We start from the raw sequence: 13,667 nt of genomic DNA, 5'->3' as shown, positions 1-13,667 counted from the left end.
ATTCACAAAACTAAAAAATACCTTACGTTATCTCCCCAGGACATGTTAAAGATAAGTAGACTGAGTGTTCTCTTACTGAATGTAAATTATGTGATTTTTTTTTTTTTGAGAACAAAATAAATGGTTTTCAAATTATTTGAAACTTTTGTTTTGAAAGCTGTATTTCTTTTAGGAGTCCGTTTTATTGTAGCTTATGAAAATATAAAAAAAAACCACTAATAAATATTTTAATATAAAAAGGTTAGATAACAAAATTTTTTACATTTTAATTGTTTTATATCAAGCAAAAAAAAAAAAAAACAACAGCAAGATAATCCCAGTGTTTTACTTACAACAAGTTGAGACCACATTGCAAATAGACAAGTACAAGACAAGGCATTGGGTACTGAGAGTAATTTAATATCCTGGTCAATGTGACTTCTGGATTTCTTGAGTGCATGGACATCAACAATGTAACAGAGAAATAATAGCAACAAAAAAAAAACAAAAAAACAATCAAGTTCATTTTGTGATTTCATTCACAAACATCACTTACAACTGGTTATGTATAATTTTGTAGAAAAAAAACAACAAATGACTAATTTCTGTAATAAACTTTGGTACATAGCTAATGATAACTTTGACTATAGTATTAGATTAAGTATAATACATTTATGTTGAAAATTTCAAAACTTTTCCTTTGGTATTTCAGGAAAAATAAAACAAGTTTAAATATATCTGATTATTTTTAAATATATAATGCCAACATTAAGTTGTATATGGCTAGTACACTACATTTTACAAAAAATGTAAACACTTTAATTTTAGTTTTGGTTTTTGAACTTCTTAAAACTTGTGGACAAAAAGCAATGTGAATAATGGTAAACCAAAAAAAATTCCCATTAAACTTGATTTAAATAAAAATTGATCTCTTTTTATAATGCCAATATTACGTTGACTATGGCTAACACACTACATTTTTAAAAAATGTAAACACTTCAATTTTATTTTTGGTTATTTGAACTTCTTAAAACTTGTGCACAAAAAGCAATGTGAATAATGGTAAACCAAAAAAATTCCCATTCCACTTGATTTAAATGAAAACTCATGTAAAAATAAAATGTAAATAATAAATTGTAAATTGAACAATAAACTAGAGGAAATGACTAACAAAAAATTTAAAACAAAATAAGCACTACTAGTTTGAAAAACCAGAACATAATGGTTTTAATACAAAAATAAGGAGGGACAATGCGGTGGCAATTCAAGGCTTATTTCTGATGGCATCTCCACTAAAATACACAGTATAGGTCAAGTTAGGATCAAGGCTAGGACTAGGATCAGGGTTGGTGTTATGATAGTGATATTATAATTTAAAACTTGCCTGACTATGTCCAAACAAAGTTTTAGTTAGTGTATTCAAATAAAACGTATCTACCATTCCACACAAAATATTTTTACAGCATTAACCTAGTTTTGTACAAATATTTTTTTTTTTTTAAATTCACACAATTATTAAAAAAAAATTAAATTGTTAAGTAGATTGTCTCAAATGGCCAACTATAATTGTCTTAAACATTTCATTAGCTGGCCAAAAATAAATGCCAAAAAAATAACATGTTTAGTAAATAATTCTATACCAAACCACCATTTAAAGTTGCAAAAAATGTGCACATACATTTTTCCAACATGAACATTATCTCAATTGCATCGGTATAAAAATATCCAGCTGACTTTAAATTTCACTAAGCAATCTTTGCTTATCCCTTAGATTATGCAACAACTACCAAAGCTTAAAAAATTGCCTCGGGCAAATGACCAGGAAAACAAAAACCAAAAAATAAATAAATACATGATATGTACAAGAAATTATAAACGCAAAACTTATGTATATTTTGTTAAATAAAAAAAAAACTAAACGTTGACAGTTATAAAATTATTTTTTCAAATGCACCAACTTAAAACATAAGTTGAAAATTTTTTTTAGAACAAAGTGGACCCTAATAAACCAACTATTAACAGGCATAAAAATAAATCCGCACAAGAACACAAGAAGAGTAATAAAAAGGTAGCCTTAGAGATATGAGCTAAGGCTAAATAATCATACAGGAAGGTACCATTTTACAACAATAAAAATAGAAATAAAAGCTTGTTCTTATTTTAAAAAGTGCGTTTAGCTAATATATGTCATTACTCTTTCTACATAAATCTTATATTCCTCAAAATAACTATTGTTATTTATTTGACTACAATCAATTTATAAGTAAAAAAATTATTAGACATTTAATCTTTGTTAAATGTAGAATTATATATATATATATATATATACATATACATATATATATATACATATATATATATATATATATATATATATATATATATATATATATATATATATATATATATCTTTGCCTTGGGAAAAGCTATGACTATAAAGAAAACTGTACATAATCCACTTTTTATTAAATGGAAATGTAACTCAAGTAGATTCAAAATATTTTTTACTAGCAGAGAAGCTTTAAAAATTTCAAAACATTCATTATTATCAGAGAAGCATTTAAAAATTTCTAACTAGCAGAAAACTTGTTATTGGCTTATAAAATGGCAATGATAAATAAAACTATTCTGAATAGAAAGTCTTGATATGAATATTATAAGCAAATTAAATTATAAAATATAAGAAAGTACAGCTTTTGTTGCATAAACTTTGTTAATTATTTAAAAATAAATCATGTTTTAAATTAGAAAATAAATTAATATTACTATGAGAAATTCTTAAGATATGTTAATATTGTTATAGTTTGAGCATAAAGAACCATTTTAAAAACAACTTAAAACTATAAATATTCCCTAGTCAAGATAAAGATAAATCCAGTTACCTTGGTTAAAAATCAATAATGACTATAATCAAATTTTTTAAAAATATTGCAAAAATGTATGAATAGATTTTTTTAAAAAGTAAGATTGATACGGTGAACAAAATCACAACTTAATTTTTCACAAAAAGAAAAAAGAAGGGCACAGATTAGATACCAACTGTTTAACAAAAATATAGAATCTGCAAATGATGTTTTGCGAGATCATATTGGACATATGGCAACATGTGTGTGATACACCAACCAGCATCAGTGAATGAATTCAATAAATATTTTAAGTTATTAATAAGTGAATAAATAACTTCTTATATATGGCCTGTAAGCTAAGCTTCAGCACTTTAAAATATGCATGAAGCGTTTATCACAACAAGCTATTGAAGAAAGAAAAAAAGACATCTTAGCTGATGTTAAACACTCATTTTTAAGTTTACATTTCATTTATATAACCATCAAACAGCACTAAGTGACTAGGACTTTTAAAAAAAAAAAAAAATATGACTAATTGTTTTTTTAAATGTAAGATTAATTTGTACAAAAAAAAAGTATTATTTAAAAAATCAAGAGCTATTTTTAACTTTTTTTTTGGCAAGTTAGTAGATGAGAACTTGTCAGAGGTATTATGCTTAAGTCAGATTTATTGTGGTGTATTAACAAGACATGTACTGTAAGCACCTGTGCTATAGCACCTGCAATAGCAGCACCTGCACTGGCAACACCTGCACTCGTAGCCCCTGCACAGCTGTATACACTTCCTTGTTAGCAATCCACCTCAGCAAGCATCTGGGGTAAATTCTTTTTCAACTTGAAGTAGGATTCAAATCTAGTACGCGCATAGGCCTGAAATTTAAAGAAAAATAGCTTTAAAAAATCAAATACATACATAATTTAACACCCGTTTCTAAAAAACTGTTTATTTAAATACAATGTATGGATAGGTATGAAATATTGTTCTTTTTTTTCATAAATTAATAATAAATTAATTAAGAATTAATTAAAAATATATTTTATGTAAGAGGTAATCTCTGCAAAAGAAAATGGTCATGCTCTGTTATTAACGGGAGTGGGGATGTACAACAAAATCCAACACCCACATGTCTGATACACCTCTGGTTTCTTGAGATGCTGATGGGTCTTAAAATTTACATTTGTTAATTTGTTTCAACATGCAACAGAGGACATCCATGATCACAGGAAAAAACACAACATTTCATGCTTTATAAAACATCCCAGGAAGTCGCAAGATGGGGTTAAAAAGGTCATGTTAGAAGGAAACAAGTGGTTATTTAATGGATCTCAAGAAATATATCGAATTGTGAGATCTTTGTCCCAAAAATATTTATAATAAAGTTTGATATTTATTGGCAATCACAACATTTACATGACACAGCACAAATATTTAAATAATTAAATAATACAATTAAATAATACAATGCCATTAATTTTATTTGGATCTTAAGTGGCACAATTATATTAAGGTTTAGTATTAAAACAATATTTTTTTCATTAATTTTTTGTTTCTGTCTATGGCCATAACTTAAGGCTGTGGTAGTTGTTAAACCTACGGATTTTTTAAAGAGTCGAATCACTTGGTTTTAGCAAAGGGAGTTAATAATATAGCTTGGAAGGAAAAAAAAGTTTAGTTTTAGAAAATGATCTTAAATGAGTTGGAGCAAACGACTGAAGAAATGGTTTGCACAGAACTTAAAGGGTTCAACTGCAAAACTTAGAAATTAAAGAGAATTCTGCTTACACATGCGTTTTTCAAATAGCTTTAAAAATTATTGATATAGCATGTATTTTAAGTCACAATAGACAACTACATCAGATAATTTGATGCCTGAAAAAAAGTATATTTACATACAGCAATTTGCAGAAAATTTTAAGAGTTAGTAAACACATATTGTGTGGGAAATATATAATACATTAAAATACTGTTACTTTTAGTCTTTTATACCACTGCTAATTTTCTCGATCTTTTGGAAAACATTTTTAGTTACATTTCTGCAAAAAATGTTTATTTTAATTGAAAGACGTTATGTAGGAGGTATGTATGTGCCAAATACCAACTACTGAAAAATTTGGATATAACATCACAGATATATGGATATGCAATTCACATACATTAACAAGTATGTAAATACACAAACATTTTAGTAGTCATTTATAGCATATTGCTACATTTTACTCTGAAACAATTGTTTAAAGTTTTGACACAGTGTTTAACCCATGCACAAGGATCAAATGTTGATTAACCACTTCCACATATCAGTGAGTTGTTGTTGACAAGCCCCACAATCAAAGCAAGAGATAGACCATAAAAAATTTTATGCATTTAAACTCACAGTATAATCTATTGGTGGAGTATTTTTCTGCATAGAAAAACAAAATATTTACAGAAATAAAAATATAAGTAACATTTAATAATTCTGGATAAGGGAAGTATGTGCATAAAGAACAAAATATATACACAAAAAATACATGTAAATATTGAAATTCCCCCATTGAAAAAGCAATATTTAAAATTTAAAAAAAAAGATTTTGAAACTTTCCCCTGTAAATAAAAAATTTGCTTGAATAATTTTATTATAAAAACGTTTTTTTAAAAGAAAGTTATTTTTATAATAAGTTGGCTGTAAATAACATCTATTGAAAAAATTGTTTATTTATAGAATGCATAGAATGCAAACATTTTCTGTTTATAAATCAGTAAAACAAGTTTTTATGGGTAGCTAGTTAAAATTACTTTTTAACACTAACCTTGATTTGTGTTTTTAGCCAACCATTAACAACTAATAATCTTAAACATTGGATCTTATTACATTTTTACGTGTTAGTTTTCATTTAACTTAAGGTTTTTTTTTTTTTAATTTTTGATATGTAAGAATTATGAAATCTAATTTAAGCTAAATGAGACATTTAAAGCTTGGATAAATTAGAAAAAAAAAACTCAAATAAGAACAAAAGAAAACAAAACTATACTACAATAATTGAGTAAAACAGCAAGAAAGGATGTTTCAATCTTACAGTGTAGTTGAAGTCTATGCTGGATGTCTGGGCTTGCACCATGGCCCAGACTCCCCAGGCAAAGTGGGAATGCAGTGTTAGTGTGTTGGTCTCTTTGTACAACTTGGCCAAATCTGTGTTTGTGAATTCCCCTTTCCCAGAAGCACGCAGGTAACACCGGAAAAATTTGTACTGTTAAAAAATTTTTTTACATTTTTTTTAATAAAAAGAATATTTATATTAAAAAATATATCTAATCTGTAATTAATAAAAAGCATTCTTTCAAATGCCTACTGCTAAAAATACTAAACTATAATGTAGAAAGAAATTTAATTTTAAATAGAAATATTACACCCATTAACTAGATTTTGATCTGGCAACTTTCAAAGTTGTACCATAAATAAATAAGGAATAATTTATCCAATGTACATCCAGATGTGGGAAGAGATGACTGTGAAGTACAGCAAGTGATCCCTATACCAAGATTTCCTGGTTCAAAGAGCCAGGATTAAACTAGGATTTTTTTCTATGCCCAAACAGCTATAAAGGTTAAAATTAAAAGTAAGTTAAAACTTGTGGGTCTTGTGTTTGCTAGATGATCTTCTTCTTAATCCCTGTTACTAAAACAAAATAACTAAGTCTTCAAAGGAGACTTCAAAATGTATTATTAGAAGAGCTAACATAATGAACAAATTAATTGTTTAAAAATTATTTGTTCAAACCAACCTGCATTTCCTTTGATGGGTAACTGTTAGGCACATATTTAAACCCAGGCTGTTCTGTCATAGAGTAATCAAACATCCATTCATTGAAGTGATTGCCTAGATCAAAACCTCTGTTGGGGAAATTTTAAAGAAACAAAACAATTTTTTTACTGGGTAAAACATCTTTAAAGAACTTAATCTTTCATCAGTGGTACTTTTTTATTGAACTGATTTTTTATTGATTTTTTTTTTTAACTGAGTTGGAAAATTGATTTTCACCATCAGTTGATATTTAAAACTAGCTATTATTGATTTAGGTAGATGAATAGATGCTGTGGAGACAGAACTACTACAGCATCAAGTCTAGACAAGGAAGAAGAATACAGCAGGCAAGTGGAAAAAGGTGGTGAAGCAGAGAAAAGCCCTCCGTGGATGGATTGATATTATTGATTTTGTGGCTTTGTTATCTAGTACTACTAGGTTCTTCGATTGATTATTGGGCCTACCTGTAATTATAATGTCCATACTCCCAGTCAATGATGGTCATTTTTGGAGTACCCACTGTTGCTTTGTCAGCTAACAGTATATTTCCTTGACAACAAACAAATGTTAATTACACATTTAGAATAAAAACTGAAGATATTAATCATGCAATTGTTCAATAATTATTAAAGTATTATATTTTAATAATAATAGACTTACCTCCTTGTAAATCATTATGACAAAACACAATAGGACAGTTTAGATCATTTGCAGCTTTTCTGTAATCATAAACCACTAATTTATCAATTTTTCAAATAATTTTTACTTAATACATCTACTATAAGTAGATTTAATTGGTTATATTTACCCAGAAATAGTAACAAAAATTCATTAAACAGCAAATAAAGATACACACAGGTATTGTTTTAAACATAAAATATTATCATTTCTTTAAAATGTCACAACAGACTGCCTAAACAAAACAACCCAAAAAAAAAAATGCTTAAATCTTCAATGAACTAGAATACTATTTTAATTAATATTTTTTCCAAGTATAGCTTACAAATGTAGCTCTCCAATATTTTTTCTAAAGAATTAAGGTTTTATTGATTTTTTTTTAGATGGATCAAGCTTTATTTTCAAGCAATCAGTGTGCATTTCACTACATTTATAAACAGCTGGTGATATGAATAACCAGTACTTATAAAAATAGGAACAGGTAGAGAAACAATGTGAAACAAACATTGCTCTGAAGCAACTTACAGTAGCTCATTAAATTCAGTATCCATGTCAAACGACGGGCACATCTCAAGCAGGTGTGCCATTATATCACTGTTGGAATCAAAATTATTTTGTACATCTCTGATCCATCTGTATGATACACACAAAGACATAAAATTATACAAAATAAAAGTAAAAGTAAACTGATGGATCCTTTTTTTGTACAAAACTAAAAATTTTAAATCATTCATTAAATGTATTGTATATACATGAAATCATTTATCATATGAATAGTTTATACATGGGTATTTTATTATTTGTCATGAAACTAACACCTGAACACTGACAATGAATAAAAATCACAGTTAAAATACTTTAAAATCTTGATACTAACCCACGGACCAGACTCTTAAACCAGCGTGGCTTTTTACATAGAGGCATATCCAGGTCATGAAACTGAGCTAACTTTTCAGCCACCATAACCATAACCTCAGGCTGGCACAGATCTTCTGGCTTCAGGGGCCTGGCCTGGGAAAGAACAGTTTCATCTTATAATGCAAGGAACCAGACAAGTAAGGAGAAGTAACTGGATAGAATTTTAAGAGTTGCCTACCCTGAAATAGATATACATCATTTACACCCAATAAAATAAAGCCATTTAAGATAATAAATCAGGTGTAGTCAGTGTTTCTTTTAGGATTTTTTCTCCAGGGGAGCTAAACGGACGGACACTGGTGAAAGTATATTTTAAGTATATATTTTCTATATAGATTCTATTCCGGAGGGGAAAGTTAAGAGATGCCTGAAAGTAACATTGGATGTAGTAATTTTTTTTACATGTGATTGAGTTTCAATCAGTTAAAAACAATATATTATTATCGATGTAGTAATTGCTTATAAAATATTCCAACAATGCAAAAAGAGAAAATAAAAAAGCTAAAATACCTTGATAAATTCTTCTATTCGCCCATCATGGTACATTCCATATGGCTTTGGTCCTAGTTTTCTTTCAGCAAGCAAGGCAAAGACTACCGAGTTGTGCACCAAAAAGTCTAGAGTTGATTTGCTAATCTGTCCATATATCCTTAACAAAACTTGAGAGGGCTCGCCACGGAGAGTCTTGGTCCCACCAGGCAGTGAAATTAGATACAGGTAATTTGACATCCCACCTCTAATTTAAAAGAAAATTCATGAAAACATATGATGACACATACACAGTCAAAACATATAATGCATTAAAAATTTTCAGAGAATAATATATTTAAGAATAAGTAAAAAAAAAAGTAAAGTTTCCCTTTCAAACCTGACGGTCTATGGGGCAAGTGAAGAAGGTCTATGGGGCAAGTGAAGTAGAGTTCACTTGTTTCTGTGACCTCGGCATATGAAGAGATAGTGTGGTCAGCAATATGCCCAGCCGCCTTTACTTTCCCTAACGTGAGTTAGGTACCCATCAGAGTTGGGTGGACTCAGGGACGGTCTACTGACTTGAACCCGGATTCGAACTCGATACATACGGGTTAGCAGTCCAGCTCTCTACAGCCAGACCACTCCGTCCCACATATTTAAGAATAGCATATTATTAATTATTATCAGGAAAAGTAATAAACTTATAAAAAAATTTAAAACAATACAACTATAGTAGATTATGTTATGTTAGACTTTACTTAGCACAAAGGTAATTAACTTACTTTACAGGTAAGTATCAAGGAAATGTTAATAAGTAGTTCTTTAAATAATTATTCCTATTACCCAATTGGTTCAATTATTATATCCTCCTGTGAAGACAGCTGCAGCCAAGCACCACCAATTGAGTCTTGGCACCAGCGGAAAGCTTTCCTGCGCACCATATCTTCGGTAACAACATCTTTACACATCTGGCCATTTGTTGGTGGATCAATCCGTCGGTCTGTTTCATTACCAATGTCATTATCATCAATTAAACTATTGGTAGAAGAATTGTGATTATTCTGGATTATTTTTTCTTGATGGGCTTTGCAAGCCTGCAATAGTGTGGCCATAACTTAAATTACTGCAACTATCCACATGAAAGCAATAGAAACAGCCTTGTGTAGTGTAACGAAAATTCCAAAAGTATGTTCTTTTTATAGTCAAGCTAGTCAGCCTGCAAATATAAAATAAAAAGATTCAATTATTATTGCAGTAAGCTGAAGGTAGACAGATCAAGTAGGCCTAGATCTATAATAATTTCCAGTATTCTAGATCTAGATAAATAATTCTATATAATAGTTTCGCTGTCTGTCTATGTATCTATCTATCTATCTATCTGTCTGACAAGAACGCTCTAGAGAAAACACAAGGAAATTAAAAACTCTCACAGTGAAACGAAAGACGAAGTATGACGTGGTCACATTTAGCATAGAGTAGAACATAATCTCAAACCAGAGAGTGCACACAGTAATATAATGACGTCATTGATTATCGCGTAAACATTGAATAAAAAGGAAATGTTGTCTAATCTAAATGGTTTGCGTGAAGAGTTTCTTGCATACAATTCTTCGGGTAGGGGCGAAGCCCCACCCCACGCGTAAGAACGTCTGAGCCCCCCCCCCTCCCCAACTCAAAAGAAATTTCTTCATCGATACTCTATAATAAAATTACCGCCTAATTAATGTGTCTAATCTAAAAAGTGGTTTTCTTGCAATTTCTTTAATGCAATTCTTCGGGTAGTGGCTAAGCGCGACACCAGTGTTTCTTTCAGACTTTTTCCTCCCCGGAGAGGGGTGGGGGTAATCGAAATTTTCGGGGGCGGGGGTAGAATTTTCGGGAAGGGGGGCGGACACTGGAAAAAGTATATAATTATATTTCGTTGAATGGGACGGTAGACATGATTTTTTTGGGAGTGGGGGGTGGGGGGTAGGGGGTGGGGGGGTGGGGGTGGTGTGTGTGTGGGGGGGTGGGGGGGGTGGGGTGGGGTGGTTTCCTCATCGATACTCTATAATAAAATTACCGCCTAATTAATGTGTCTAATCTAAAAAGTGGTTTTCTCGCAATTTCTTTAATGCAATTCTTCGCGTAGTGGCTAAGCGCGACACCAGTGTTTCTTTCAGACTTTTTCCTCCCCGGAGAGAAGTGGGGGTACTTAAAATTTTCGGGGGGGGGGGGTAGAATTTTCGGGGAGGGGGCGGACACTGGAAAAAGTATATAATTATATTTCGTTGAATGGGACGGTAGACATGTTTTTTTGGGGGTGGGGGGGTTGGGGGGGGTGGTGTGGGGGGTGGGGGGGGGTGGGGGTGGGGGGTGGTGTGTGTGGGGGGTGGGTTGGTTTTAGTTTAGAGAAAAGAGACAGCACTATCAACCTAGCGCCCGGTGTATCCTTCCTCAACGGCAATTTTTCTCGTAAATATAATATTAATATATAGGCCTATATAATATATATATATATATATATATATATATATATATATATATATATATATATATATATATATATATATATATATATATATATAGGATAGGCCTATCTTCTATTCTAGAATAAAATCTAGAGACTTAGAGTTCACTTCTTAGAGACTAGTGACTAGACTTACAAGAGTCTAGAGCAGGGGTCTCCAAACTTTTCAGCCCGAGGGCCGCATTAACAATCAAATATCAGTTCGGGGGCCAGAGTTTCTTCAAGACATCTCTTCGGGGTGGCAGCGCCCCCACCCCCTTTAGAACGTGTACCGTCCCCCTCCCCCCCCATAACGAAATATAATTTATATAGGAATATATACAAATTTCAAGTGTCGTCTCCCCCTCCCCCGGAGGAAAAAGTCTGAAAGAAACACTGTCGGTGGCCAAAATCACACTCGAGGTCCAAGTTTGCTCTCAAAATGTTCTTCACGTATTTCAATCTTGAAAATATTTGTTCACACAGGTATCTTGTTCCAAAATTTGAAAGGTACTTTGATGCAAAAGTTTTAATATTAGGAAAATCTTCCTTTTGTAAAAACTAATTAAAACCCACCCGCCCTTCTTTGAACGTGTCTCTAATGACCTCCAGCTGCAGTTCACCTTTGCAACTGGCCACATTTGCTTCAAATGGGTTCTGAAACAGTTTCACTTTTTTCTGCCTTTGAATCCAAGTCAAAAAACCGCTACTGAAACTGCAGCTTGAAGTCTTTGATGATCTCGTATGCAAATGACGTAGGGAACTCAGTGGTTGCTTCAGCCTAAACACCTTGCACTACTGAGAGTGCGTAAGTCCAAAAACATGACAAGTTTGTATCTGAAAGCCTTTATGTGGGTGCATAGATCAGAAACTAGATTTCACTCTATTGCCGTTTTAGATTCAGAAAATTTAAATGACTAGTTATGTCTGCAGCAAAGGCCAATTTATATACCCACTCTTTATCAGACAGTAAGTACATCAGCTTGTGGCTTGCCTTTACTTTCAAGGAAGTCAACATAACTTTCTTAACTTAAATACTCTGCTCAGAAAAATATCTCACAAATTAGCCATCTTACTGCTGTGAAATATGGATTCTGTGTTTCTATTTTCTAACATGTCTTTGAACTATCTATGTTCTCTCCGGTAACAGTGCCATACATTCTATGTAGGGAAGCCAGCTCTTGTGTCATGTTTATGTCTTCATCCACACCTCTAATGAACATAAGCAGTTGAGATGTGGAACAGCTGTCCAGCAACTGATCCATTACCATTAAAAAATTGCCAAACTTGCTTGCATTTTTGCTATTTGAGTCACGATGTTTTCACCGATGTCTGCAACATGGCGGGCAATGGTATTTGCACCCAAAGCTACATTTTCATTTTCAAATTGTTTTGAATTTTCTGTGCATAGTTTCTCAGCCACCTCTAACAAACATTTATTCCGCGGGCCGGATGAGAGGACCTCGCGGGCCGCATCTGGCCCGCGGGCCGTAGTTTGGAGACCCCTGGTCTAGAGAGAGAGTAGAAACTGTAGATAATGGAATTCGGTAATCTATCGTTTTGGGTACATAAAATCGCCCGCGGCTATTAATGTACAAAAACGTTACCTCATTGTCAAGGCTGTAAATAGAAGTATATTGTGATATGTTTGTGTCAAATATTATAGATAAATGAATAATAAACCTAAATCAATAGCTAAATATATCAATATAGGCCCGAAATTAACTTTAAACAGCAGTGTCTGCAAGCAAGATTTGCTATATAAACAGCAGCCATTTGTAAAATAGAGTAACTTCCGCCTGAATCTCGCGCTATAAGTCTATAAAAATAAAACTTTAACAAGATGGCTGCTATAGTAAATGAGCATGGTTGCATCTGTTGGAAACATCGCTGGTGTTCATTTATTACTGAAAGGTTTTAATTCAATTGTTTAGAAACAGGTACATAAATGAAACAAGGAAACATTTTTGTATTTTTCAAAACATAAATCCTCCTCAAAATGTGAAATAATTATTAAAATGTAAGGAGTCACCTGTTTTTCACATTACTAGTCGCGGGCGATTTTACGTACTAAAACGATAGATTACAAATTACCTGGAATTCTAGTCTAGATCTACATCTAGATTTTACATAGATTTCTAGGTCAGGTAGATAAGACAAGATAGATCTATAAATTATAAGAAATAAGATAGGCGTAAGAAATGTAAGCAATAACTTAATAACAAAGAATGAAAGTGAAAGTGAAAGATCCACCCATCAAAGTTCATCAATCAAAATCAACGACTCAACGGATTCAACACCAAAGGTCTATTTAACTCAACTAACAGTTTAATTTATGTATACAATTCTGGCTCCTCGGCAGTGTTCACAAAAACAAGTTACCGTACGTTAATATTGAAAAACTATTTGAATCAAACATACTTTACATCATATGAATAGATCCTTGTTGATCATGATTCACTGCTGGAGTTAGATCGTACTACACAAGTATGACCTTTGAACCGG

The 13,667-nt window shown here is 31.7% G+C and overlaps 1 protein-coding gene across 3 annotated transcripts; it reads right to left on the bottom strand.

The window, feature by feature from the left end:
• Positions 1-3,398: 3,398 nt before the first annotated feature.
• Positions 3,399-13,667, bottom strand: LOC131927232 (choline/ethanolamine kinase). 3 transcript variants are annotated; one of them, XM_059282998.1, is made up of 11 exons: positions 13,584-13,667; positions 9,518-9,890; positions 8,714-8,939; positions 8,163-8,296; positions 7,811-7,918; positions 7,268-7,326; positions 7,072-7,156; positions 6,588-6,696; positions 5,883-6,053; positions 5,201-5,227; positions 3,399-3,695 (listed from the first exon to the last, which is right to left on the bottom strand). In XM_059282998.1, the coding sequence occupies exons 2-11, from the start codon at positions 9,784-9,786 to the stop codon at positions 3,615-3,617; spliced, it is 1,269 nt and encodes a 422-aa protein (XP_059138981.1). In that variant the 5' UTR covers positions 9,787-9,890; positions 13,584-13,667; the 3' UTR covers positions 3,399-3,614. The 3 variants fall into 3 exon arrangements, with proteins under 3 accessions (XP_059138981.1, XP_059138980.1, XP_059138982.1); XM_059282997.1 differs by having other exon boundaries at positions 13,589-13,656; XM_059282999.1 differs by lacking the exon at positions 5,201-5,227 and having other exon boundaries at positions 13,589-13,656.

This window comes from Physella acuta, unplaced genomic scaffold, assembly GCF_028476545.2.
Source record: "Physella acuta isolate Inbredline_101_S28 unplaced genomic scaffold, ASM2847654v3 ptg001385l, whole genome shotgun sequence".
In the NCBI taxonomy this organism is placed as follows: domain Eukaryota; kingdom Metazoa; phylum Mollusca; class Gastropoda; family Physidae; genus Physella; species Physella acuta.
Note: the sequence above shows the minus strand (reverse complement) of the source record. Positions and strands in the feature narration are given on the sequence as shown.